We start from the raw sequence: 26,956 nt of genomic DNA, 5'->3' as shown, positions 1-26,956 counted from the left end.
CTTATGTTTCATTTCAACCTCCTACAAGTTGATTGTTTGTTTCTTTTTATTATTTTTTTTATTGTTTATTGTTTATTGTTTATTCGCATATGTACAATATAAAACAAAGATAAATAGAGCAAAGAATACATGCAGGGGAGGCCAGAAGCCTATACGGCTTTTCGGAATTTTTACAAAATCATATATAATCGAAACTAAGAAAAACTAATGAAAGAAGAAATGGATCTGGATGTCTAGTTCTACACTGTAAAATTTACTTGCACCAATTTGGTGCCAAAACTCCAGTCAGCATGGTCACTGTTCAAAGCCGAAGCTACGGAAGTTTGTGTTCACTTGATCCTCAGTAACTCCACAGGAGGGCTGGTGTGTTGTGCTTAACCCTCACTAATGGATTACGTCCCCACCGTCCCGGACCCGGCCTGCTGACATGCTATATCATGTGTTCATTACCTCCCGCAGAAACATGGTGGCGTAGCAGGAGGGGGCCAGCGCGAAGCGCGTACGCACGTGAAAGCTGTCTCCGTGGGAACCGTTGCCGTGCCTCCCCTCTGACGAGCCACACGTCTCCCGCGATATGCCTCCGTTTGTCGTTGAACCCTCCCCCCGCCGCGTGTCGCCTCTCCCGACACCACCAGCGGATGTCTGAGACGGAGACTCGGTTCCTAAGGACTTCCCTGTCGTAGCGGCGGATCTCAAGTCGTCTTGAAGATCCACGCTGAGCGTCTCCCGCGAAATGGTGCCGTTTGTCGTTGAACCCTCCACCTGCTGTGTGTTGCCTCTCCCGACACCTCCAGTGGATGTCTGAGACGGAGACTCGGTTCCTAAGGACTTCCCTGTCGTAGCGGCGGATCTCAAGTCATCTTGAAGATCCATGCTGAGCGTCTCCCGCGAAACGGTGCCGTTTGTCGTTGAACTCTCCCCCTGCTGCATGTCGCCTCTCCCAATACCTCCAGTGGATGTCTGAGACGGAGACTCAGTTCCTAAGGAATTTCCCGCCGTAGCGGCAGATCTCAAGTCGTCTTGAAGATCCCCGTCTCTCAGAACCTCCCATTCCAAGGTCTTCGGCCGCGCGGTCACGTGGCGGTAGTCTCCGGGGATGTTCAGCTTCAGCGCTCGCATCCGGAAGCTGCTCCTCTCAATTCCATCCTCCTGCAGCGCCCGCGCGTATTCCTCCTCCAGCTGGTTGCTAGGATACTGGATGCTGTTGCCTGGCAACGGGAGGACAACATCGTGGATGGAGTAGTTGCCTTGTTCCACATCCGTCTGGGTGAGAGTTCTTACCTGGTGGGGAAAATACAAGAACAGGAATATTGATGAGAACAGTTTCATTTGAAAATCCATTCTTTTCCCTTTCCTTACTGACCAAAAAAGAAGAAATTCTATTCCTTTTGTCAAGTTGAATGGCTAGGAAAATAAGTGACAAACTTGAATGCAGTGCCACACAGTCTTTGTCTTTTATTAATTTCATAGGAGGAAAACAAGTAGCCTGACTAAATCGTGCACCTAGCGGCCAGCCTGACGGTTACCGACCCCTCTGGGAGGAGGAGGTCATTAACCTCCGTCAGCATGTAAACACAGGCTAGAAAACAAGTGGATAATCAAAACAGCCATCCTCATCCTCAGAAAAAAAAAATATAAAAAATCTCAGCAGATCTCAGCAGATCTTCCAGTGTCAGAATTGTAACTGCCATCAAAGACAATGCCCATGGGCCATTTAAGGACACAGACTCAGTCTCTGTTGCAGTTACAATTTTCTCATGGGAAGATCTGCTTGGAGATTACCAATTTAAAATCTTCTGAACCGTTCCCGAGCCTGTCCTGTGGTACGTAAGCACCTCTTGAGAAGGGGCAGACAAACTTAAGGCATGTTGACTCTGCAGGACAGTTTGTGGTTTTCAGGAGGATGTGTAAACAGGTGCGGGACGTCACCAGGTGTTTTCTGTCCAGGTGAGGCCGTGGCATCCCACCTTTGTCTGCGGGTAGGGACCCTGCAGACAGGTGATTCTCACGACTATCATGTCAGGTAACCGACAAGGGGGACAACTTCTCAGAAGAAAAAAGGTAGTGCAGACACCATGCATTAGGTAACATGAAGTAAAATAAAAGGAACATTGTGCTATATTCCATCTAAATCTACAGAGTCTCTTCTCTCTGAAACATTTGTACACAAATTCACATAGTTTTTTAATCATATCGTAGAAGACATCATACATGTGAATAACTCTTGTTATTTGTAAGATGCGCACATTTCTTGTCTAGTTGTATCGAACTAACAAGGCATCTGCGCATGTCTGCGTATAGTGAGCATTCCAAAATAAAGTGTATTTCATCTTCTATGCGATCATTGTTACAGAATATACACATTCTGTTATTTGGTGGAGTCTGGTTGTACCTACCAACTTCAATTTGCAGTGGATAATCGCTGATCCTTAGTTTAGTCATAGCTCGGCGATAGATAAAATGTTTTATATCTAGATATTTTAAACTGTCTGTAGTGACCACTCAAAGGACTTGAAGAAAACTTTCACAGCAGTAGATTTTTAATGGTTGGGTCAATGGGGAAAATAATCTACGTAATTAACTTAAAGGAACCACCAAAAGTTTTCCACAATGGCCAGGTGGTCCTTATGCAGGGTACAGGGTTGAGGGTAAAGTCTGCACATTGGCACAGACAGCTTCAGGTAGTGACACACATTCTGGCTATGCTTTTGATTGCTGGAAAGGAATCTCTTCTCTGTCTTAATGTCCCGAACATCCACTGCACGATCTTGTGCCTCCTCAAAGACGCACAGTTACTGGCAGGCAACTGAGGAACAAGAACGCGTTCACTCTCCCCAAGGAAAGAACTGACAGACTGAAACAGTCGTTTCTCCACACTGCAGTCAGACTTTATAATGACTCTATTTCCTAGCATTACCATCAGCCTGTGAGTTCGGATCTATGCTTAGTGTTTGTTAATATATTATGTATTTTTGTTTGTTGACATTCTGCACGTATAAGTTTCTTTGTAACAATCCTACGCAATTCAGGGTATATCATGTGTGTATTTCCCTGCCTATGTACGTTTGAGGAAGTAATAAAAAAAATTAATCCTTGAACGACCAGCCTGACAATAGGAGATACACATGTAGGGCCACACTCATTCGATTTTTGGGGTCTTGGACGTACAAAGAAATGTCAAACTGAAAGATAAACATGAAAACGAGTCCGAGGGTAAAGTCTGCACATGGCACACTTATGAAATTACCTGTCTGTACTTGCATCATTATTTTGGAATGGTAGATTTTATGAAGTATGGCTCAGACTGAAAACTGTTACAAAACAATTTCAGTTCTTTTTTTACGCATTCTACAGGTGGTCACAATCAGTACAACAGAAATCCATAATTACACACTTACATACCCAGTACATGGACTGATGCAGGATAGGTTCTACATCAGAAATGCCTGCAAAGCTTCAATTCTACCTCCATTGACCTGTATATGCAGGTGGTATTTCAAGCCCTGAATGCTGGAAAGAAATTTCTTCTCTATAGATTACTTCTTGAACGGCCAACCTGCAAAGTACTGGAGATCTAATAATGAACCACAACCAGGGACATCATGTAATGTCCTTCCTACAACTGTTGACTGCAGCAAACTGTAATGTAGACAAGGCTGCATTGTTGCTAGTTTGTATGTTCGTGTATATGGCAACCACCGGAAGAAAACATTTAATTTGTGAGGTAATTATGGACTGAAGTGAACCCGACTTCAAATGGTGGTGAAAGGCGCGGGTTACAGTCAGGTCAGCGAGTAAACCGTGCTGATGGCTACTGTCAAGTGATGAGTCCGGGATGGTACAGGATAGATAAGGCCACACCCATTCAAGTCTTTGGTTATTGGACAATTATAAGTTACATTTTAGTAAAAGACCGAGATCGAAACAAATTTAAAGGGTTGAGAGAGAAACTTGAAACTGACTATTTTCTCACCCTGAAAATGTGTAACATTAATTTCTAGTTATTTTTTTTTAGTCTGACACTAACAAATCAAATTGAAGTGGCATTATCTTATAAAGTCTTTTGAGGAAAACATCAGTTTTTTTGTTAATTGAGCCAATTTAGACTAATTTCATTTCAAGCTCTCATTTTTTTAGATTTATTTTACAACAATAACTGATCACAACAGAAAACCATCAAAACAAATAGTTGATTTTGTTCAGCCCGTGCTGTAAGTACTTGATCCTGTTGTTAGTTTCCTCCAACGAGGTCAATGTAATCTGTTACCACCCAGTGTGAAAAGGCTTAGGCAATAACAATTCAATAACCTGTTTCTTAAAAAACAAAAAAATTTACAATGTGACAAAAGCCCCTTGTGGTTTCTTTCTTCCTTTCCCAGCAGAATTCTGGATCTCTCATTTCTGTTTAGTTTCAGGAAAAAAATTGCCAATTGGTTGCCAGAGTAGGAGGAGTAGAAGTATCTTCAGTGAATTTGTTTTCGTTGAGGCTTAGAGTTAGGTATGTAGGGTACAGGTGCGATAAGTCATTCAATGTAATATAACCAGGTAAACCAGCCACTGCCATGAGCCTGCAAAGCTGGTGTGATATGCTGAAGGGTTATACTGGTGAACAATATGGATAATGATACAGAGGTTTACAAACCCTAAACCAGTGCATTGGCCTAGCCAGGTCTTCAAAACAGTGCATACTGCTTTCTCTGCTTACTAGAAAGAGCATGGGGGTTGAACACACACTACTACCAGTGGACTAGCTCCATACTGTAGTGGCTTGTGTGGCCCAAGAGCTACAGAAGCAGAGATGGGCACTGCCCCTATACATTAGATGGATTTATCTAACATTTTTCACACACTGTCCGTAGATGTGTTTTTTCCAAATGAATTTGCTAAGTGCAAGGCAAAAGACTGCCTCAAGGCACTGATCTATTTACTCAATCATCACCTTGTAACAAGAACTGAAGGCCACAGGGTTACAGGTTACATGAGTAGGACTAGGACAGCATTTCTTCTCAAAAGCATTGCCAAGAACGAGTTATCATTGTAAAGTTAAAAAGAGACTGTCAATTCTACTGCGATACTAAAATGATGATTTGATGATACTAGTTGATGTTTGTTTCAGGATTGTTTCATAGTTGATGTTTATTTCATTAAATAAAGTTGGGGAAAAAATCTCTTCTCAAAAATGCCATTGTAGTAGTCAACGAGACTTTACCTTCCTGTTTCCAGCATAGTTTTGAATTTGTGTGGCCCACTGGCTTTAGAAACAGAGATGGGCACCGTCCCTGTATATCGAAAATGTGAAATTTTTTCAGATTCTCCTTACATGTCGGTACAATAACGTTGTTGGCACTTTACCTTCCTATTTCCAGCGCTGGTCTCCAGCACCAAGTCTCCCTCCACCGCACGCCAGCCGTAGGTGCGGACCCGGCGGGACACCATGCGGTTCCACACCAAACTGCAGTAGCTGTGCACGAAGAGGGCGCGCATGGCGTGCGGCACGTTCAGGAAGGCCTTGGTGCAGCCCTCGCGGCTCGTCCCGTGCCGATGCAGGGCCTTCAGCAGCAGGCACTCGCGGGTCTTGTGTGCTGGCATACGGGCCAGGGTGCCTGGAAAGGAAAGGATCTGATCTCAGTCTTGTACAGTTTTGAAACATGGCCGTCTCTACATAAAGAAAGTAGAAAAGAAGAAGAACATGGTCATTTTTTGCAGGTCCCTAGGATCATTTTTCCATTGACACAACCTGTCTATGATAGCCACCTGTCTATTATGCCTGGAAATTTAACAATTCTATGATCTCAGTCCAGTCTTGGCTGAATGAAAAGCTAATCTTCCATTGGTCTTCATCTAAAGCACAGGCGATAGCATGTTTATGTACTGTAACAACATATAAAATCCAATATACCATGTACAAAAGGACAACATTCAACATAAGCAGGCATACCATGTATGTAAGCAAGCAATATACCAGGAAAATTCTTCTCTTTGACAATGAGAAGTGGACAAAGCCTTACAACATATTCGGCCCTTAGAACAGCAACCCTTTAAGGTAGCAGGCAAGTCGGGTAAGTGACAACAGTCAGGATTAAAACACTTGACCTTCTGGGTTAGTATAGAAACAGTGGACAATGCCATTCTTTCTAAGAACTGCAACCCTTTCCAGTAGAGTGCAAGCCAAGCAAGTGACAGCTGGGCTTCAAACTCCAATCATACACAACCGTATCACGCACACTGTAAGTTAGCGACAACAGGTGGGATTAGAACCCTAAACCTTCTTGTCTACAAGCAGGCTTGCTAGATGCTGTACCACACATACTGCAGTGCCCCTACCTGGGATTCAAACTCCCAACCCTTTCAATCATACACAACTGTATCATGCACACTCTTAAGTGACCAACGACAGGTGGGATTAGAACACTAATCCCTCTTGTCTACAAGCAGGCTTGCTAGCCACCATACTTATAGCTTGAGTTATTGTTCCTGCCTCCGTATTTAGAGTTTGGGAGTTCGAATCCTGACTGTGTTGCTCACCCTACATGCACACTACTAGAAAGGGTCGCAGTCCTGAGGACGGGACGTTAAGCCGTGGTCCACTGTTAACTGTGCTTGTCAAAAAAGAATTTCCATGGTACAATGAACCTGTAAATACTGTATATACATATAGTCTGTTTTCTCTGTCATGACCAGTGGAAGATTAACCCTTTAGTTTAGTGACTTAACCGCATCAAGATCAGTTTCCTTTTCCCCAATGCTCACTGCAGTGCCCCTACCTGGGATGTCTCCCGTCTGCACGTAGTGCGCCTTCGCCACGTTGACAGGGTCGTCACCAGGATCGGGGTGAAGCAGACATCCGACAGCCGCGCTCTGCACGGTAAACAAACAACGGGAGGGAGGGAGAGACGTGTTTGTTTCCGCCATGCCTTTAACCGGCCAGGACATTCCGACAAGATTCCTGACAAGGTTCTTAGCCGCACGGAGAAGTTGTTCTTGGCTTAATCCTGCTTCTCAGTCTCGATGCCTTAAGACGGCTGAGAAAGTCGGAAGTAGCCTCACCTGAAGTGTGTGATTAGTCTTAAGAAACAATACTCTCTTAAGACATAAGGGCTTGTCTCCACCCACGTCTTTGCAAAGTATACCTGCTCCTTTCCCCTCACAAAAGAGGTGACTAAGGTGATTTGTTACAACTTCGTTTTCCTTCCGGTTGTTACAGGTCTAAGCTGTGGCACTGTGCTTTAAAAACAAGGATTTAAGACAACATACATTACCTGGAGACCCCCAACTTCTATGTACTTAATACCCAAGGTGATGTGATGACTTGGTTTAGTCTTAGAGAAATAATCCTTAAGAAGCAAGGGCTCGTCTCCCCCATCATCTTACAGTAGACTATAATATATAGCCTCCAAGCAGGCCCAATGGATTGCAAAGACCATATCCAACTGGAAGAAGGGGCTTGTAGTTGTATACTTCTTCTGCCAGTTTGATACGGTCTTCGCCACCTATAGATCTGCTTGGAGATTATATGATATAGTCACTTTCTTCCAACAAAAGCTATGACTTAAATGAACAGTTGCAGCTTTGTCAGTGCCTCTAGATTGCTACCTGTCCTTAGAAACGATGGCCAAGGATTTGAGCAGGAATCACCAACTTCTATCTACTTAAGGCCTCAATAATACAATTCCTTGGTTCAAAACTGTGTAAAAAGTTAAGCCGAAGAAAGAACCTTTTTGAGGGGGGGGGGGTCATGAATTCCAAACTAAAGGGTGGAGGGGATGTCTGAAAAATCTAACAAAAGTCGGAGGCTGATGAAAACATTAATGATCCTAACCAATCCTTTTTAAACAGTAAAGTCTTAAAACCCTGAGGACCCTTAACATATTCCTACAATTAAGTCCTAGGAGACTTGAGCACCTAACACTCACCATGTTTCCTTTCAGAAGAAGGGGATAGGCCTTTAAGAATTTTCTGATCCTGACTAACACTTTGTATATGGTACGGTCTTAAAACTGCAAGATTTTTTCAAGCCTTCTCAGAGAAAACTTTCACATATTTCTCCAAGTTCAGGAGACTCTTAACACCTAATACCGTAAATTCGTTTCTTTTCGTGGTGGTTTTATTTCACAGTAGGATGGAAAAGGAAGTTTTTGACATGTTTTAAATTCGCGACTGAAACAATTCAATCTGTAGTACTGTCACTAGTGGTAATACATTGGAAAAGCATATTCGCGGCGGAGAGGTCATTACAAAATAAAACCGCCGTGAAAGTTTGAAGATTTAGGGTATTCACCATGTCCCCCTTCAGCAGGGCTCGTCCGATGTGGGGGGCAAAGGACTTGCTGTCTGCTGACCCGAATCTCTGCAGTCCGAAGTAGTTAATGAAGCCTCTCTCCTGCAATGAACAAATGGCGTTTTGACTCATACTGACACAAAACATCAGTTACTTATCAAAGTGATATAGTGCAGAATCAGTCTGCAGATGAACATGTACAGTTACTGTTGCATAAAATAACATGAACACAAAGGAAGGAAGGAGGGTATATATTTAGTCTCACCCTTTTCAACTTAACTCTGGTGTTCCTTCAGTTTTCTTCACATTTATTGATTAAGGTTTTGTCTTATTTCCAATAATTGTGGTGTCATATTGGTGTAACGGTTGGGATTTTTCTGCCCAGAACCCAGAGGTCCTAGGTTTGAATCCCCTGGCATGCCACAGATGTTGTGCCCTTGGGAATGGCACTGAGCACAACTTTCCCCACTCCACCAAGGTGTAAAAATGGGTACCTGACTTCAGTTGGGGTCAGGTATAAGAAGGTGGAAGGAGAGGGTTGGCCTCCGCCTTCCAGTATCGTACCCTAGACACAGTGGATAACAACCCACTGCCCCTATATACGGCCATATAAAGGCTATGGGACTACCTACCTTATTTTCAAGTAATCTTTAAATTCAATTGCAATATTTGATAGCCTCCCATAGGGTGATGAGGCCTTTTCTTCGAAATTCTCTCCCCTATTTTTCTGGACCTGTCCCAACATGTATGCCAGAAAGGCTAATGTAACTTAACTAAGGTTTAAAATCAATTCTGCCTGCCTGAGTGACATGGCTGCTGTGGCCTTTAGATCATCCTGCCCAGCCCGCTGCACAAATCACCCTGTCCAATGGATTACAGGAAACAAGCCACAACACTCAGCACCTCTGAGGCATGTTTGATGGGGGCAGGGCCACAGTGTGGCCACAGGACTGGGGACAAAGGAAAAGCCTTGCTTCAGAATGATAGCGGAGGGCTGCTTTTACTACGTTTAACTGTGAAGAACAACTGGTCCGGAAACTGGCTTTCTTCTATCTGGTCACACCAAGGACATTATAGAGGTGTCGTTGGTCACACTGAACAAATTATCTCCTCTGAAACTCAGAATTGTGCCCATAAAGTGTTAGTGTGATTGGGGAAAGATTTTTAGAAATTATAGGCTATCTTTGAAAAATAATTTTGATTTAACAGACTATCTTTGATAACTATCATTAATTGTAAATATTGTAATTTTGTTGCAATATTTCATTATACAGGTTGAAAGTTGGAAAATTACTTCCTAACATTCAACGTTTCATATTATGTTCCCATGTGTCCATATTTCTGAACTTGAGATATATACAGTACCATATTGTGATCACACAATTTCTTGCAGTCTTATTACCTCCTTGAAAAATGGAGGTATAGTTTTTGGCCAGTCCGTCTATCTGTGTTTCTGGATTTTGAGGTCAGCATAACTCAAGAACCTCTTGATAGATTGTGAATTTGTGATGATATTTCGTATGTGGGTAGGTCTTGGACAGGTCAAGGTGAGACTTTGTAGATGTAAACTTAAGCCTGTGACTGAAAAGTGGACATCAAACAAGACTGCTTTTATCTCCTCGGGAGTCACACATTTTTTCGATGATCTCACCTTAGACTTTACAAGCTTGTAAACCTTCCCAACCAAATCCAAAGACGGTCTAAGATTTCTAAGTCATCTCCACTCCCCGCTGAGAAACTACTTATCCCCAAATTAAAACAAATGTCCTGGTAGACCTCAGATATTTCTGGCACAGGTTCAAGAAGCCCTGGGAACAATAGCGTTACTGTTCACACCTCCCACACCCTCCCTGGAGGGGACTGCAAAGTGGATATTTCTCTGGTTGTCAAGGAGCGTCTTGCAAGACAACTTAACACAGAAGGGTCGCCTGACAGGTGGGACGTCTTCTGACAGCAGGGCTTCTTAAGATCTCCAGGACGACTTCCTTAGCCAGGACATTGTTGATAAGCAGGACGTCTTCATGGGGGGAAAGAAAGACAAGGAAATCACCCAGGTGAGGTCTGCTGAGACAGAGGAGTTGATGACAGCGTCTTAAGATGGGTAAGTCTGGAGGATATGAGATGGCTGTGGAGGAGATTTCCCTACGGTCTTAACTATGTCCTTGGTGGGGAAGTTGTTGAGTTTTAAGACAAGTTTATGGGGTGAACTGGTGTGGGTAGAGTGTTCGCCTTGCACACGGTAGGTCGTGAGTTCCATTAAAAGCACTCAGCATTTGTCAAAGAGTATGGTAGTTAAACACACACGACTACCAGTGTACTAGCCCCCTGCTGTAGTGACTTGCACAACAAATGTGTGGCCCAAGGGCTACAGAAATGGAGATGAGCACCACCCCTAAGTGTTGTATGAAGACGTCTGGGATACTTTAACTTTCATCTTTTTTATGGGGTGAAGGGAAGGAGGTGTCTGTCTCACAGGTGTGACACAAGTGTTGACATCAGCAGCTGAAGATTTCTCAATCTAGAAGAAGTATTTCCACAGACAACAGGAGGTCTTCATAATCTTCCGAACCATGTCCTAAGTAATGAGATATTTGATTTCTAAGATGTCTTGAAAGTGACTGATTTTCAAGATGTCTTGAGGTGACATGAGGGGCCAAGCAGTCCTTCAAGTCCTGGCATGGGCATCTTAATAAGTCTCCTGACAGTGGGAGGTCCTTGTAAGTATGAGATGAGTGACATCCTTGCGGATTTCTAAGACATGTTCATAGGGATATCACAAGAACTGGCGATCCCTTGGCCAAAACAGAAGTGTTGATATCAGCAACTTAAGACGTCTGGGTTGGAACAGGTGTGACTCTGCTGACAGGAGACGTCCCAAGATGGTCTTGAGAAACTGTCAAGGTGCCAAGGAGGTCACCTGAGCATGTCTTTAAGGGGAGGCTAAGACAATCCCGCAGGAGCTGAGGTGGGAGTGTGAACATGCAGGAATGACAAAGGTCGCCCGTATGTATGTAGGTGGTCATGGCAATGTTCTGATATGTTTTCTTCTGAACAAAATTGATGATTAACAGAAATTATGTTGGAGAGAGAAGAGACCTTGGAAGGCCAAGACAATCTTGCAGAGAATTCATTTCAATCAATGGTTCTCTGAAATTTTTAAGTGAAAGTTCAGCAAGAGGACAATATGGAAACAGAGGGCTGGGAGGAATACAGTATATATTATATACACCCCCTCAAACTGTGTGTCAAGGTACATGTACAGACTTTACCATCAGACTGTTCCTATGTTGATGTTCAAGTATTTTGTTTTCTGAATACGAGAACCAACCAGTCAAATTGGCGTGGCCTGAAGATTAAAAGAAGACATTTTTTCAAAAAGGTGAAGATGTTTCAGCTTGTGTGAGTTGTACTGTAGACTATTGCCATAGTGATCTTGTAAACTGTTTAGCAGGTAAGAAAATTGCTGACTTACAGAAATGTCTCAAAGAAATAGGCAAAGGATAGAACTGCGCTGCCCTCTTGATGTTGTGCCCTTGGGAAAGGCACTCTACACAAATTTCCTTACTTCATTCAGGTGAAAATGAGTATCTAACTTTGGTTAGGGACGTCCCTCGGATAGGATGTTAAATGAAGGTACGGTATTTGAGGAGAGCCACATCACGAGCATGTAAAAGAACCCATCACACTTATCAAGAAAATAGGGGTCCTTCCCAGTGTGAATGGATCAAATAAATCTATCTGAATATACAGCTTGTACCATTCAGTATAAACCTGGTGTGTTATGCTATACAAACGAAAACAACAGCCCTACACGATTTGGTAAGTGTACTGGTCACTTGTTGTAACTGTGCTGTCATCCCTGCAGAAAAACACAGCAATCTGTCTGACACATATTTTCATCACAGTGCTTTAATAATTTTCAAGATGAAAGCTGCCCTCTGACCATCAACTGACACAACTGACACTTGTTGTCATCAGTCAAAGTCTTTCACCTATCTCTGGAGAACCAGGGAAATAGATCTACATGTATAACCAAAATGCAAGCGGTGATAAATCCACCTACATGCAGATACATTCAAAACTTTACATAAGGACCACCTAGCCAATGTGACCACTTTTTGGTGGTCCCTTTGACAATTTTCCCCATTGAGTCGACACAAGCATTAAGAATCCTGTCTATACTGACCACCTGTCCACATCGACCAGATTTTAACGGTGCCCTGAGTGGTCTTCTTGCCGGTTTGACTGTACATGTATGTCGAAAAACAATTCTTTTTGTTTTTTTATTGCAACGATTGGCGAAAGTTGCCCTTTTCTTACACGATTGGCAGGATGAACGCCAAGAGACTGCATTTTTCTGGTGTTACATCAAACCACAGCTGAATCACACACTCCATTACTTATTCATAGCCTGATCCCCACCAGAACAGGTGTCTGTATGATATCCTGACACCCTCCCAGGTGTGCCATTACTGCTGACCTCATCCTCATCACACAAACAAGGGGACTCTCCGGGGGCTGACTCAGCACATCTCACTCTGCAGCAGAGGGAATCCCAATACAACTCAGTAAAGAGATTATTTATCACTCTGGGATAATAGCACTCCTACAGATTCATAATACAGTACATCTTACTCTGGCACAGGCCTCAGTAACAAGCTCAATTTCTTTGCCGACTGACAAAAAAAATCCTAAAAAGACTTATTTTTCTGTCATCCCATGCAAATTTCTGTCATTGTTCAATTTTCAGGCCAGTGTTTGGGAATGATTTATTCAATTTGGGATATTTCTATATCTCTACAGCCCTGCTCTGGAACAAAATTACTTTGACAGAACAAGGAGTGTATTTAACTTGGACAGAATCATAATCAAACTCAGTAAACGGACTGTTTATCATAGTCATTTGTAGGAATATCCTGACTAACGTCTTTATTGTAAATTTGTAAAAGTTTTTACGAGTCATGTTTTATGATAATTCAGTATATCTCACTCTTGGGCAATATCACTCCGAGAGAATTAAAATACAACACAGCAAAGGGATTTGGGGGATTTTTGAAATTAAATATACTTGCTATTAGGAATATTATGATTTCATTGTAATCATAATCATGAAGGTTTTACGAGTCCTATTTTATGATAAAACAATAAAAGAAGATGAAATGTCTGTTATAATTTTGTGTAATGGAAATAATTGGTAATAACTTTAGTTTTACTTTTTTATTAGTGGCAACCATACATATTCTTGAACTGATTTACATATTCTATTTGTACCTTATGACCTTATATCTTGGCTAATGAAAGTTTTCTTTAGTGCACTATGGTTCATTTTCAGGATGGCAACATGCACAACAGGTTATAACTTATAGGGCCTGGTTTCTGTGTGCCATTTTGCATACAGACCGAAGTGTGCCTAACCCTGCTATTTAGTGGACAATTTCTATGTTATAACATACCCATGGTAAGGCCCTCCTAAACACAAGGCCAAACTTTGATAAACATGATCTCTAAATATCCCAACCACTTGCGTGCGTCTGGGCTTATACAACTCCAACTGCCAGGCCAGGGTTCGAACCCCCAACTGTCTATTTACACTATTGCTGACCACAAGACCAATATGCATGCTACCTGTATGACCCTGTACCTGTTCACACATCCACCCACCCAGGACTGTACATGTATGAAGTAATCCACCGTGACTAAATGTGGATCAGACAGTGGATTTCCCCCGGGTCCTCTCAGTGTGATTGTTCAAAGTGGTGCTATTTCCCAGGTGGGGTCTGGTATTACATCAACATACACCAGGTCAAACTCAGATCAGGGGCAGTTTATCATCACTAATAGAGTTCCTCATCTGTTGTCATCTTTATACTCCTGTCAAACAGCAGGAAAATCGAAGGCCCAACGATTCTACGAGCTCTAAATGACATTTTCATCAGTGATGCACCCAGTTTTCTCTCGATCTTTGCACGATTTTTAGAGATGGGACAATGTTTGCAGTTGCAGTTCTCCTAGTCCCATGGTAGATTTTCAGGTGAAAATTAAACTGGAGTCACTGGTTACTCTTCAATCTGGCGATCTTCTGACAATCAACAGACACAGCCAAAGCTCATTGACTGTGTCACAGGGGCTTTACAGAGGACCAGACTATCAGTAATGCTGCCTGGGCTACCATGTATTCCTTTTTTGCAAGCCAACAAAATATAAACATAAACATATTAAGACAACACAAAAGAGATCAAGCAAGTCTGAATAGATTCTGAAAGAGACAGATCTTTCAGACAGCGTCCACTAGCATTCATCATTGACTGAGAAACATAATACACATGCATGAAGAGAACAAAATGCCTTGCCTGGCTGGCAATGAACATTATGAAACGTGCAAGCAAATATGGGGACATAATAGCATTAAAGGGCAATTTGTATCCTCATGCATCCAAGCTATGTTAGAAAATTTATGTTTTTGGCCCTCTACATAGCCAAGGAGGTTCCCTATAACCTAGCTCTATTAAACAAAGGAGAGATTGCGATCATGATATTGCTGAGTAATTTGGCAGATTTACAATGTAAGTTACAAAAAAAAAGGCTTACTATTGTTTTGTTTCCAATGCTTGGGTTGTCTGTCAAATGTTTCCTTATTGCAAAGTTCAAACAAAAAGACTTTTGTCCAAACCACTGCCTGTTTACAAGGTTAGTCTTGATGTCATATCCCTTGTTTTTGTGAGGTTATTACAGAAACACTATCAGGACTCGGATCTGGCTTCAACATTTGTAGAAGGTCATCCAGCCTGTGTCTAATTCAAGGTCATGGTGGATTTGCGGCCCTGCCTTTGATAAGCGGGTCAAAGGTAAGTCTTAAAGCTCCATGATAAACATGATTTTAGGTTGTACTCAGGTTATACACTCAGGCTTTTGTCTGCTTCATTTTCATTTTAAACAACAACATTTCTGTCATTTGTATTGTTCCAGATGTTAGCCCACAGACTACCCATATTTCTAGAACTGTCTTTTTTTACATTTTGTTTGGAAACCTCAGTCTGTGATTTCATTAGAAGAAGAATTCCCAATCAATGCAATATTCGGCAAGGAATCTGTATCAGCGCCCCCTGGCTTCTGGAGCTGAACTGCACCAGATCATGCAACAGTCAGATTGCAAAGTCAAAATGCTATGTTTTCAGCTCTGAAGAGGAGAAAAATGATTTACAAAAGAAAAGGATTCTGACTTCAGTTTCTTCTAGTTTCAAATTCTGATACGTCCACAAATCTAAGAGGATCTTTGCATGGCTGGTTACAAGGTTTGGACAAGGCAGTTTATGTAATTGATGTGTGGCTTTGATTTCAATCATGATAACTCCCAAACACCTGGCCTGCTGGAATAATACACAGCAATATGACACCAGATGTAACGGATGTGAACATAATTCCTGCCGTTCTTTAAGGACACATTCAACAACATTCATCAAATTCAGGTATCTGCAAGTGCAGATATCAATTGACAATTTTATGTTGAGTGTTACCGTTAGTACTTTATGTAGCTGTTGTACTTGCACAGATGCTACTACCACATTTTTGGCTCATGAGCATTGCTTTCTGCTACAATTTTCCACATCTAAAGCAGTGTTAGCCTTTAACATAAGAGTACAAAGGAAATATTAACTTTTCTCAAGGAGGTCAAGGAGAGAAAATAACATGTCTTACAAATATTTCACCACTTATTTCACACTTACGGAAACTTTTGACAAGGTGGCCAGCTGTGGTGTCATGTGATCCTTTATGTTGAAAGTTTTTGTTAGTACTTTTGAACCTGGTGCATGTGTACGGATCTCATCAATGTTTAGCTCATGAAAATTGGCAAGGGAAGCGCCACAAAGGAAAAATCAACTTTTCTTAAGGCTGTCAAGGTGGGAAAACAACATGTCTTAGACATATTTCACCACTTATTTCACACTTAAAGGCACTTTTGACAAGGTGACCAGCTGTTGTGTCATGTGATCCTCACCACCGTGCCCTTAAGATCGCAGGAGTTCTGCCTACTTCACTTGTCAGGTGTGGATTTCTTAAGTCGTGTTTATGGTTTCCTTGTCCTTGGGAACAGGAGAATCCCTAAGAACCCCAACATTCCTTCCTGCCTCTTTAAGACTTAAAGACTGAGTCATCTATGGCCTTTGAGAAATTGACAAGTGAATGACAGATTTAAGAATAGATGTTTGACTTTCCAAAAAAAGATCTTACAATGAGAAAATTGGATATGACTATAGAGGGCTGTACATGAGGATTAAATGTTGCTTGATACACAGGATTCATGGGCAGAATTGACAGTGGTTTGGTGTTTTCTTAACCTACTTAGTCAAACTTTTCTTGAGAGAATGCAAAAATGAATATAGCAACCCAAAAACTTTTAAAAGTACCTTGACACTGTCCATGGCAGCCCCCACCACAGCCTCCAGGTGCCCCCTGTCCCTGGCCTCCCCCTGACACAGCCTCACGTCCCTCAGCAGCACCTTGAAGACGTTTCCCGCCAGGTTGCCAAGGCGGAGCGGCTGCTGGCGGAGGTGGAACTTCTCCATCCCCACATCTCTCAGGCTGGGGTGAGCGGTGGCAGAGCAGAGGCTGGGAGGACAGGACACTAGTTACTTCTAGTCAATCCATCAATCAATCAATCAATAATCAGCTCCATGCTCACATCCCTCAGGATGGGGTGGGCAGTTCTGGTTCTTGGATTTTTTAAAAAAGATCTTCTAATATATAATTGTTCATCACTTGTACTCAAAAGAAAAAATGCTAAGCTGAAAGATTAATATGAAAACAGAGTCAATAGGCTATTCAGTTCAGTCAAATTCAGTTATCTTTTTTCCAAGCCGTGACAGGTTTCATCTTCTGTCGCCAGAGAAAAACAGCACAGAGGACCAACAAAGGCAGGGAGCATGACTCATCTGTGACTGACAGGTGTGTGGAACAACCCACTGGTGACAGACTGTTCTCTTTTGGGCATTAGAGGTAAAAGGGGGTCATGACCTTGATAAGGTCAGTCACAATTATAGAAGAGACTATAATGGAGATTGTGACAGGTTGTTCTTTTCAGATGTGGAAAGTAAAAGATCCGTCAAAAGTTTTGTTTTCCTTCCTGACCAACTTCCTTCTGTCATTAGAGTCAAGAAGCATGAAGGGCCTTGGTGGGGATTATGATTGACAGGTGGGTGGGATAACTGCCTTGTGACAGACTGTTTGGTTGTCCTCATTCAATCTTCACTCAGGCTGGTATTCAAACTACAAAGTCATGACCTTCTTAGATCTGTCAACAATTTCTTCTGTCAATAGAGCCAAAAAGCATGAAGTGTGGCAAACAACAGTATGACTGACTATGATGGACAGCAGTGCTGAACAATAACAGACTGCTCATTTTTCTTCTTCTTTCACACAGACTATTTTTGTGACCTTAAAATCATCTGTCAACAATTCTTTCTTCTTCCTCCCAACTTCTGTCAGTAAAGAGTGTTGAACAACAAACTGGAGACAGTCTGCTCTTTTTTCTTCTTCTTTTACACAGACTGTATTTCGTGACCTTGAAAAAATCTGTCAACGAAAAAAAATCTGTCAACAATTTCTTTCTTGTTCCCAACTTCTGTCAGCAAATCCCCAAACCATGAAGAGCCAGCGGACGTTATGACAGCAGGGTTTGTTTGACAAGGGACAGCCGTGACAGGCTGCAGTTGTCATGTCTATCTGCCAGACTTGTGTTCATAACAAGTGACTTGAAGGTCTGTCAACGACTTCCCTTTCCTTCCTAGCTTCCTTCAGGATCTGTCAGTGGGACCAAGAAGCATGAAGGGCATCAGAGTCAGCGATGACGGAAGGGCGTGGTGGTTGCTAGGGGTGACCATGCTTCTGTGCAACCATGGTGACAGGTTCTGCCACATACAAACCTACCTAACCCTACCCCCATTAAAAGCACTCGCAATATTACTCTCATTATCATAAGGGTACTGATTAAGATTTCTTGTAAGGCTTTCTGGTTACTCTACATGTACACAATAAAGATAACCACTATAATAATGAAAGAAAACCAGTCCTGCTGATTCCAGGGATTCCCTCATGACCTGAGTAAGGAACAGAAGCGCACTTGAAATCTGGGGTACTGTAGTTTGTCGAGGAATTTCATTGTTTAACTTTTGAGGAATCTTAATGAGAAGATGATCTTCCTCCCTCCCACTCACCATGAAAATACCTGGAATTCCTAAGATTCTTCCAGTCTACCTTCACAGGTAAGACGGAAATCCCAAGTTGTCTCAAGGAGGACTATGCAAGTGTAAGGAAGGCTCTGTTACACTGTCGCCCTCACAGCAAATATTTGAGGGGTTTCTCTCAAGGGGACAGGGATTCAAAGGGCTAGACATGATCCATGAAGTGTAATAGGATGTCTTGAGTTGTAGCTATCATTGTAATCCCTGCAGGGATTGGGGAGGGGGCAGAAAGTGTTTTGTCATACACATCAAGACTTTTCTCATCTTAAAAATTCTTCATCAAAATGCATTCTGAACAACCCTTTTCTTGTTTACCTTTAGTCCGTTTGTCACAACCAGACAATTTCAGTGGAAAGACAGACAGCAAAAAAATCAGTAACAATGTATCACGAGGGGTGGTGGACCAAGTATTTGGATTATCTTCTTCCTACAATTTGTTTTGTCATACACATAAATAAAGACGTTTTCTCATCTTAGAAATTCTAATAATCGAAATGCTTTCTGGGCAACTCTTTTCTTGTTTATCTTTATCGTCTTCCACTGCTTCCAAAAAAGAAGTCAAACCCAGCTAATTTAGATATAGCCAACAATTGTATATAGTACCAGTAACCTATTGTTACAGCAAAGTCAGACACAGTTTACTGACGCATGTATGTTTTTCCTATGTTTTTATCATGTATTTGCAATTAGCCCATGGGCATGAACTTGCAATAAACTTCTATTTAATTATTCACATTACAATATGTTTTGAGTGGGAAGCTTAAAGACAGCAGCAGAATTAATAGGGCCAGGTACTTATCATGAGGGGGAGTGGATCAAGTAATAGCAATCTATAATAAAATCAAAATATATCAAAATAATTGTCGTCATTGTTTGAATGGTTCCTTGATGACATTTGCTTTCTCTTAAAAAATTGAGATTGTTCCACTTTCCAGTTTCCATTCTGAGGTGTATCCAGTCATATCCAAGGACCTGGGGTAAATTCTTGTCCTGTTCCCTAACCTTGTCACTACCTCATTCTTCAGAAATGTCCAGTTTATTTAGAAATTCTTGGTATGGCTAATACAATATACAGTAGACTAGAACCGCATCACTACTGTAAACAATATAATTGTCACCTTCCTTTAGTAGCAGTGCCTGACCTCAGTTACTCTTTAAGTCACTACTATTAGAATTTCTGGCATTTGTAAAGAGTATAGTGCCTTCCAGTGTTGATATTTGAGTCTTAATAACACCACAGAATGACCTTCTTAATAATCTACCTCCAGAGGTCAAGTTCCTTTCTGGCCTTGGCCACTCCCTCAGGTATTCTTAAAGTCGTTATTATTGAGAAGTCTGGCTTTCTTAAGGAACAGATTGCCTCTTAGTGTTGATACTTTCTGTCCCAACAACACCCCAGCCCGACCTTGTGCGTAACCTTACACCAGAGGTCTAGTTCCTTAAATTTCTGCACAAGTTCAAAACAACAAACCTTACCCGACTAGGATCAACAGCATCTTACCAGGTTTCTCCCTATTAGCTGCATGTACATTGTAAGGCTATATTTTCTTGCTGTCTACTGACAAACTAAGTACTAGACAACACAAGACTGATAATAAGTACCGTATTGTCTCGAATAAAGTACGCACTTTTTTAAACATTTCCAAATTCAAAAGGCACCACAAATCATTGCTAAAGTCAGGGTGCGTACTTTATTTGAGGTTATTGCCAGGACAAATTGGAAATTTCGAAAAGGATCTCAAACCCTTGCTTAATCAACCCAGGAACCCAGCTGCGGTGAAGCAATACATGGCTCAATACCTGCCAAATTGTAACTTGTCGTAGGCAATCCTCAAGTTTGCAGAGACGATGCTGGCAGAGTAAACAAGAGAATCTTTTATGAATCTAAGGAATGGCATTATGTAGATATACAAGTCCTTGATATAAGAAAAATGACCTGGAGATAATAGAAGGAACACCATGAATTTGAATTTTATCCTGTTCAAAATGTGTTCAAGATCAGTGGACAAGGGGTGTGTACTTTATTTGGGGTTTTTGACTTTACGTTTCAGTTCTGCAAATTTGTCTGGAACCAGCCCCAAATCAGGGGTGCGTACTTTAATTGGGGTGCGTACTTTAATTGAGAAAATACGGTATCTATAGGCCAGTATAGGGCCATGCCAATTCAATTTGCTGGTTCTCAGAATTTAGGATTTAGATGATACTGAACTAACTGGAAGATCAACATGAAACAGTTTCCGAGAGGAAAGTCTGTATCTTTGTACAAACAGTTTCAGGGGGTAAATATGCTAAGATGCAAGTTTTCCTCCAGCACCATTTTTTCTACTTGTTTTGTACAGGTGTACAGGTGTAATGGAGAACAAGGTGTTTTAACTTTCTCTTCAAACTGTCCTTTGTGATGTTTCTTTTTTCTTATTTGAAAACATTTAGATTGGTAGCCTGGGTTGCTAACCCCGATTTTTTTGTAGCCAGCAGTCACTAGGTACAGAGGATGGTACTCGGGTTATTAGATTGGTAAAATCTTTTTATCTCTACATTGATGGTACAGGTGTACAGGTGTACCAGGTGTTTCTCACCTGTCAGGTGTGACCCCCCGGGCCGCCATGGCCTGCCAGGTGACGGCACGCTTGTCCTTCACACCTGCGTAGCTGAAGTTGGAGGGGTGCGCCGACACACACCTGGCCAGTCGCTGGATCACGTCGAGTGTCTCCAGGTTCCTTTTGCACAGAGTGAACCCTGCAAAAGAAGAGAAGATGGTTTAACCTTCTCTATACTGCATCAACCTACAACATAGATATGTGGTGCCAAAATGCTAACACAGCAGGTAGAAGGTTAAAATCTTACAAAGGTGGAAACCTTCAAGGGGTTGAACTTCTTTTCTCATGCGTTCTGTGAGGATTGAGTTAACCTTCTCTCTGCTACCTAAGGCTGTAACCATGCGAAATTGGGGCGAGAAGGCTTTGCAATATTAGGAGCATCTGAGGACAGGGTGAAACTCGGAAAGGGGTAGGAGACGGGTTAATTTTCATCTCACTTATCACTTTTACAACATAGAAATCCAGTGGCAAAATGTTACCCTAGCATGAAAAAGGTTTAAAAAAGTCTCTAAGGCTCACCTGTATAGAATGTCACAGGTGCATCACTGTCTCGACCCTTCCTCTTCCTCCCCCTCTCCCTGAAGCGTACAACAATGAAACTCCCCTCCTCCGCAAACGTCTTTGTCTCCAGGAAGGACCCATAATGCCTTGCCACGGCCCTGTGGAGCTCAGTTCTCTGCTCCTTCGAGCCACATTCCGGGAACCTGAACACCTCCGAGGAGTCTCTGTTGTTCACAAACCGCATAAAATCATCTACAACCAGTCTGTCTAGTAAGGAGCAAAACACCCAGTAATTCTCATCTGGTACTACATGTAACTCGCTGTCAGCAGATGTAGTTTTCAAGTGTGGATGTCTTGACTTGATCTCTTTATGCAGGGTTGATCGTTCTACCTTTGAGTCAAACCTTCCTAATGACAGCTGCAAATACGAGACGTCAGACTGGTCTTTATTGAGCTGTCCTTCTTTCTCAGCCTCCAACACTTGGGTGGAAAAGTTCTTCAGCTGATCGAGCCTGTCTTCCCCAAGAATTCCTTCCATGTCCAACGTCTCATCCTCTTCCTTTCCTGTCCTCCTTACATTGTCTCCTTTCCGGCTGCCTTGCTGGCATTTCTCCATCTCAACTCCTGCAGGAGTGGAGGCAGTTTCCATGGATACCTGACTGCAGGTGCTTTGATTATGTTCACTGTATGACATTTGTGTGTTCTCTCCATCCATGACCACACTTCCTGTCCTGTTAACAGTGTCTGAATCCTCCACAACCTTTACATTTGCTTTCTCTTTCTGATGTTTATCAGAACTGGTTTGTTCTGACGACTGCCTTGAATGGCTTGATTCTGAGATCCCGTCTCCCCCTTCAACCGTTCCCAAATTATCCGTCATCAAAGCATCCTCTTCACCCTTTGCTTTCTTCTCTACATTGTCAGCACCTTTACCTGATGGTGTATCAGCCTGATGTTTATCAGAGCTGAGACCTTCAGAAGACTGCGCTGCTTCTGTGACTGCATCTCCCCCTTTCCGATCCAACGCTGAGATTTTCTCTCTGCGGAATTTTGCGGGATCCCATCCCTCCGGAATCTCCTCTGAAGGACACACCAGATTTCCATCATTGTCGATCTCAATGACCTTGAAGTCTTCTGGGAAGACTTTGATTTTCCCGCGGAACGATTGGTGAGAGGAGAGGTGACATGTGATGCCACACTCTCCGTGCAGCCTGCGTTCCTCTGTACTGAAGTCCTGGTCATCTATACTGGGCTCTGTGTCTTCCATGTTGGGTTCTGCTACATGTATGCCTCAGCTTCATGCATACCTATAAATGAGGATGGATTCGGGAGTGCTGCAGAACAGAGAAGGACATAAAAACCCTTTATAAGCTTTAAGTTCAAGTTTAATTTTGTTTGGTCATCTATACTGGACTCTGTGTCCTCCATGTTGGGCTCTATATTTTGTCTCAGCTTTATGCATACACAGTAAATGTGGATGGAGTCAGCAGTGCTGTAAAACATAGAAGGGATATCAGAAACTTTTAATTTCAACTCAAGTTAAATTTTGCTTGGCCATCATATATGAGCTTCATGTCTTTGTAAAGTTTTATTGTGTCTTGACTTAATACATTCATATTGAAGGTTTTGTAGTGCTGCAAATCATCAGCGAAACAGGTTTGATTTCCTTTGTTTGACCCTATAACACCCATAAAAGGCATAATTTTACCAAGCCAATACACATTATATGAGCTAAAACATGAGATTAAGATTGAATACAATTGCATAGGCCGGAAAGACCTGGACTCAGGTCATAAGCATGAACATGAAAGTGGCTGTAGTAAAACATGCACAGTTTTTTGTCAAAGTGTCTGAAGTCTACTTGTCAAACAGATACAGTAGAAACATGGTCAGCCTCAACCATGTCACAAAATCAGTGGAAAACATATCAGCTTTATGTATAGTAATTAAGTGTTGCGTGAAGATGTTATCAGGATGTCTGGTCAGGTCCCCTGACTTCCATGCAGGAACTACAGTACTAAGTAGGGAATCTGTCATTGGTCTACTGGATGGGAGGGAAGGAAATGCTTTTCTTGTCTGGCTCCAAACTGATTAGGATTATTCAACAGGTAATTACAGCTGTTATACCAGTAACTGTTGACATTATTCTTTTCAGATCAAGAAAATAATGTTGTTTTGTCCAAGGACATTATATCCTATATAAGAACATTGTATCCTATATAATGTCCTTGTTTTGTCTAAGCTAAATTGAAGGTTTGGCAAAGAGGCAAATAAATTGCAATAGTTGTGTTTTTCACATCTACAATTCCCCTCAGTCGTTGGTCTAGCCCAGTAGATTTGTTCACTGAACCTCTACAGTATCAGACCCTGGTATCAGACCATGGCTTCATCATGATTTTATCTGTGAATCGTTGGCTTGACTGAACATGGTCAGAAACATCAACACAGGGTCAGTCAACTGTAGACATTCATAACACAGCAGAACAAACTGACTATCATCACAGTCTTGTTACTGAGGCAGGACAATTAAACAAAGATACAAAGATAAATGCAGTTGTTATTCAATACATGGTGCTACTTTAAAAGAATGTGTTTTAACATAGCATAGAACATAGACAATTTTAGCAACATAAAGATGACATTCAAGTAAACAGATTTTTTTTTAGTGAAAATTTGTTTTTGCTGAAGTAAACTTTTCTACAAAAATGTACAGTATTCAAAACACTATTTTCTGCCAGACACATGTAACTGGGGTGCATCCAGGCAAACCATTTTGTAACAACAAGACTTAAACATGATTTCACACCAAAACAAAGCTGCACCGACATTCATACTGATGACTCTGGACTTCTGTTAGTTCTTGTTTACTTTTCTGGAAGAGACAATTAACCAAACCCATGAGAAAGGAAATAGTGGGTTATCTATTCAATCATGATTATCGTGATCAGCCTCTTATAGTTTGTAGTCTGAATTGTTTAGCCGGTAAGAAAGGACACCAGCTTTGCCATTGCGTGCACGCTAGTAGTTGTAATGCCTACTCTGTAGATTGACACATACTAGTAGGGCAGCAAGCTTCCTTGCCGCTTCCGAGTTCTGATTTATGATCTGGAGGTTTTGATAGCACTAGAGCAGTTTTTGATGCATCTGTCACAACGATCAAACTGGATTGATGTGTTCAAAGATTCTTTTTTTCCGAGAACCGTAGTAGAATGGAACTCGTTGTCATCAAGTACAGTAGGAGCACCCTCACTAAGTAAATAGGTTTAAAGGACGGTTGCAGTCAGAAAGTGCAAAGACTAGGCCGTTCAGTGTAATATAAAAAGCTGCTGCCGCGCCGCGTGCCTGCGAAGCTGGTGTGTTACGCCGAATGGCGGTTATATCGGCTGTGTAGATACAGATGCGGAACTGTTGCAGTACCTAAATGAACAGAAAGATGTCACTGTTGATCAAGTGCTCTTCAAAAGTAATGGGCAGGGAGTTAAGGAACCAGTAGAGGAATGTCACAAACGAGGATTGTGTAATGTTGTTATTGAAACCCCAAAGAACATTTTTTTGACATGGCATGAATTTATGAAACGAATAAGCCTGTTCGTAATCCCGACTAGGCATGTGCAGTGCCAAGGTAAAGGCCCCTAAGACGTAAACAAAACCCGTTGGGGCGTTGTTATGCAAATCTAGACAATGTTTACAAGCCAGGGGCCTTCACCTTTGACACTGCACATGCGTAGTCGGAATTACGAAATATGGGCTTATTCTATCTAGCAGTCTTCTTGAGTTCTTTTCATCGTACTACAGTAGCTAGCTAGCAAAATCCAGCTGCGCTAGAGCCACGGTGGCTAATTTTATTGACGTTGACTTTATCTGTAATTCAACTATCATGACAGTGAGATGAATCGAACAGCGGCCTTAATTGGAACCTGAGAGTGAATTCCTACCTGGCGGAATCAAAACTCTTCTCTACTCTACTCTACTCAAAACTTCCGCCCCCCTCCCCATCAACTCCATTACCGTCAGAACTGCACGTTAAGCATCTATATTCTACAGAATTTGTCATGAAAAATTACACAACTACAGACAGCCTCACAGTAGGTATCAGTTTCACCGACACGCTAAAATAAGACGTAAAAATCCCTTTTTACCAACCTCTTCTGTTTTCGTCTGCCATGAACTATGACCTTCTGGACTGTACCACTCCGTATAAGGGGATAGGAGGGCCGCCTGTTTGTTGCCTTGAACTGTCACCTAGCGATTACTATTGGTAATGTCACGAAGACCCTTTGCCCCCAACCCGACTAGCGTCACATGGACGTAACCTCAGAAACTCAAAACCTCTGTCTCTGACTATTCCTCGCACCACTAGGTTTAGTAACAGCCCAGTTCCATCACTTCTAATGATACTTAACGAAACAAAATGACACTGCTGACTGAGCAGTCTTATGTTATGAGTAATGGATTTAATGTTGTAACGTTACATACGGAATAGTATTTTAAAACGACAATGTTGTCAGAGTCGATTTTATGACAATAACTGCAATGAGTGCAATAGTACAATAGTTTTGTGATTAAATATGATTCGTACGATGTATGTCACAATAGACGCAATTCAGTCTACAAATGTAGTACTGCAAGTTCTGTTGATTAATAAAACCATTTTGATTGATTGATTGATTGTTTGAAGTAAAGCCAAGGCAACACAACACTTGTCCAGGTGAGAAGTTATGAACTCTCAGAGCCATATGGTGTTATGCTTGCTTATTACGACACCTGCTTTTGGTGTCTCGCGGGACATCCCGAGACTACCTCTGGAGGGGATCACCAGACTGGGACTTTTAACCCCTTATCATCACACTGATGTTTACCGTCCCACGGGAGTTATGCAATCTGGCGGTAATGGACTTTCGAACTATTTTGAGGCTTAACTACCAGTCGACAACATAACTTCTGAAAACTTTGAAATCAAGATACTTAAATCCGAGAAAGCTGCCCATGCGTCGTTGCCCTTCTCTGTGTATGGGGTAGTGAGAAAGAAAAAATGTAGAAACGGTTATGCAAATCTATGAAATTTTCTATAATGCATGGTACTAACATGTACAATCAACTTCATTAGACTGCTGGCTTTGACGCCTTATCACCATTTTTATGTCGTCCCCAGTCAACTAGCCAAGTTGACTAGCCTGGCGGTAAAGTATGAACCGTGGTGGTCATTTTGGTCACGAGAGTTCAGACATTGAAAATGTTATAGATTTCTGCACCCGGGTGCTAAACTCATGGCGAACAATTCTGTACGCATACCTCACCGACCTCATGGCAAATAACACTTTCAGAGATGAAACGTAGTCACA

At 42.0% G+C, this 26,956-nt stretch overlaps 1 protein-coding gene across 1 annotated transcript; it reads right to left on the bottom strand.

The window, feature by feature from the left end:
• Positions 1–38: 38 nt before the first annotated feature.
• Positions 39–16,865, bottom strand: LOC136434348 (pseudouridylate synthase PUS7L-like). Its single transcript, XM_066427130.1, has 5 exons — positions 16,684–16,865; positions 8,279–8,380; positions 6,765–6,858; positions 5,353–5,603; positions 39–1,281 (listed from the first exon to the last, which is right to left on the bottom strand). The coding sequence occupies exons 1-5, from the start codon at positions 16,840–16,842 to the stop codon at positions 436–438; spliced, it is 1,452 nt and encodes a 483-aa protein (XP_066283227.1). The 5' UTR covers positions 16,843–16,865; the 3' UTR covers positions 39–435.
• Between the last annotated feature and the right edge of the window lie 10,091 nt (positions 16,866–26,956).

This window comes from Branchiostoma lanceolatum, chromosome 5, assembly GCF_035083965.1.
Source record: "Branchiostoma lanceolatum isolate klBraLanc5 chromosome 5, klBraLanc5.hap2, whole genome shotgun sequence".
Classification (NCBI taxonomy): Eukaryota; Metazoa; Chordata; class Leptocardii; order Amphioxiformes; family Branchiostomatidae; genus Branchiostoma; species Branchiostoma lanceolatum.
The sequence above is the reverse complement of the archived record's forward strand: the minus strand, read 5'-3'. Positions and strand labels throughout refer to the sequence as shown.

What these genes read in the sequence shown, in the direction of transcription:
- LOC136434348 (XM_066427130.1), bottom strand. Translation starts at nt 16,842, where the DNA reads ATGGAGAAGTTCCACCTCCGCCAGCAGCCGCTCCGCCTTGGCAACCTG. An exon ending in CCCTGCTGAAGGGGGACATG is followed by an intron (nt 6,859 to 8,278) that starts GTGAATACCCTA and finishes TTTACCGTGCAG; the next exon opens with AGCGCGGCTGTCGGATGTCT. An exon ending in GCAGACGGGAGACATCCCAG is followed by an intron (nt 5,604 to 6,764) that starts GTAGGGGCACTG and finishes TTTCCTTTCCAG; the next exon opens with GCACCCTGGCCCGTATGCCA.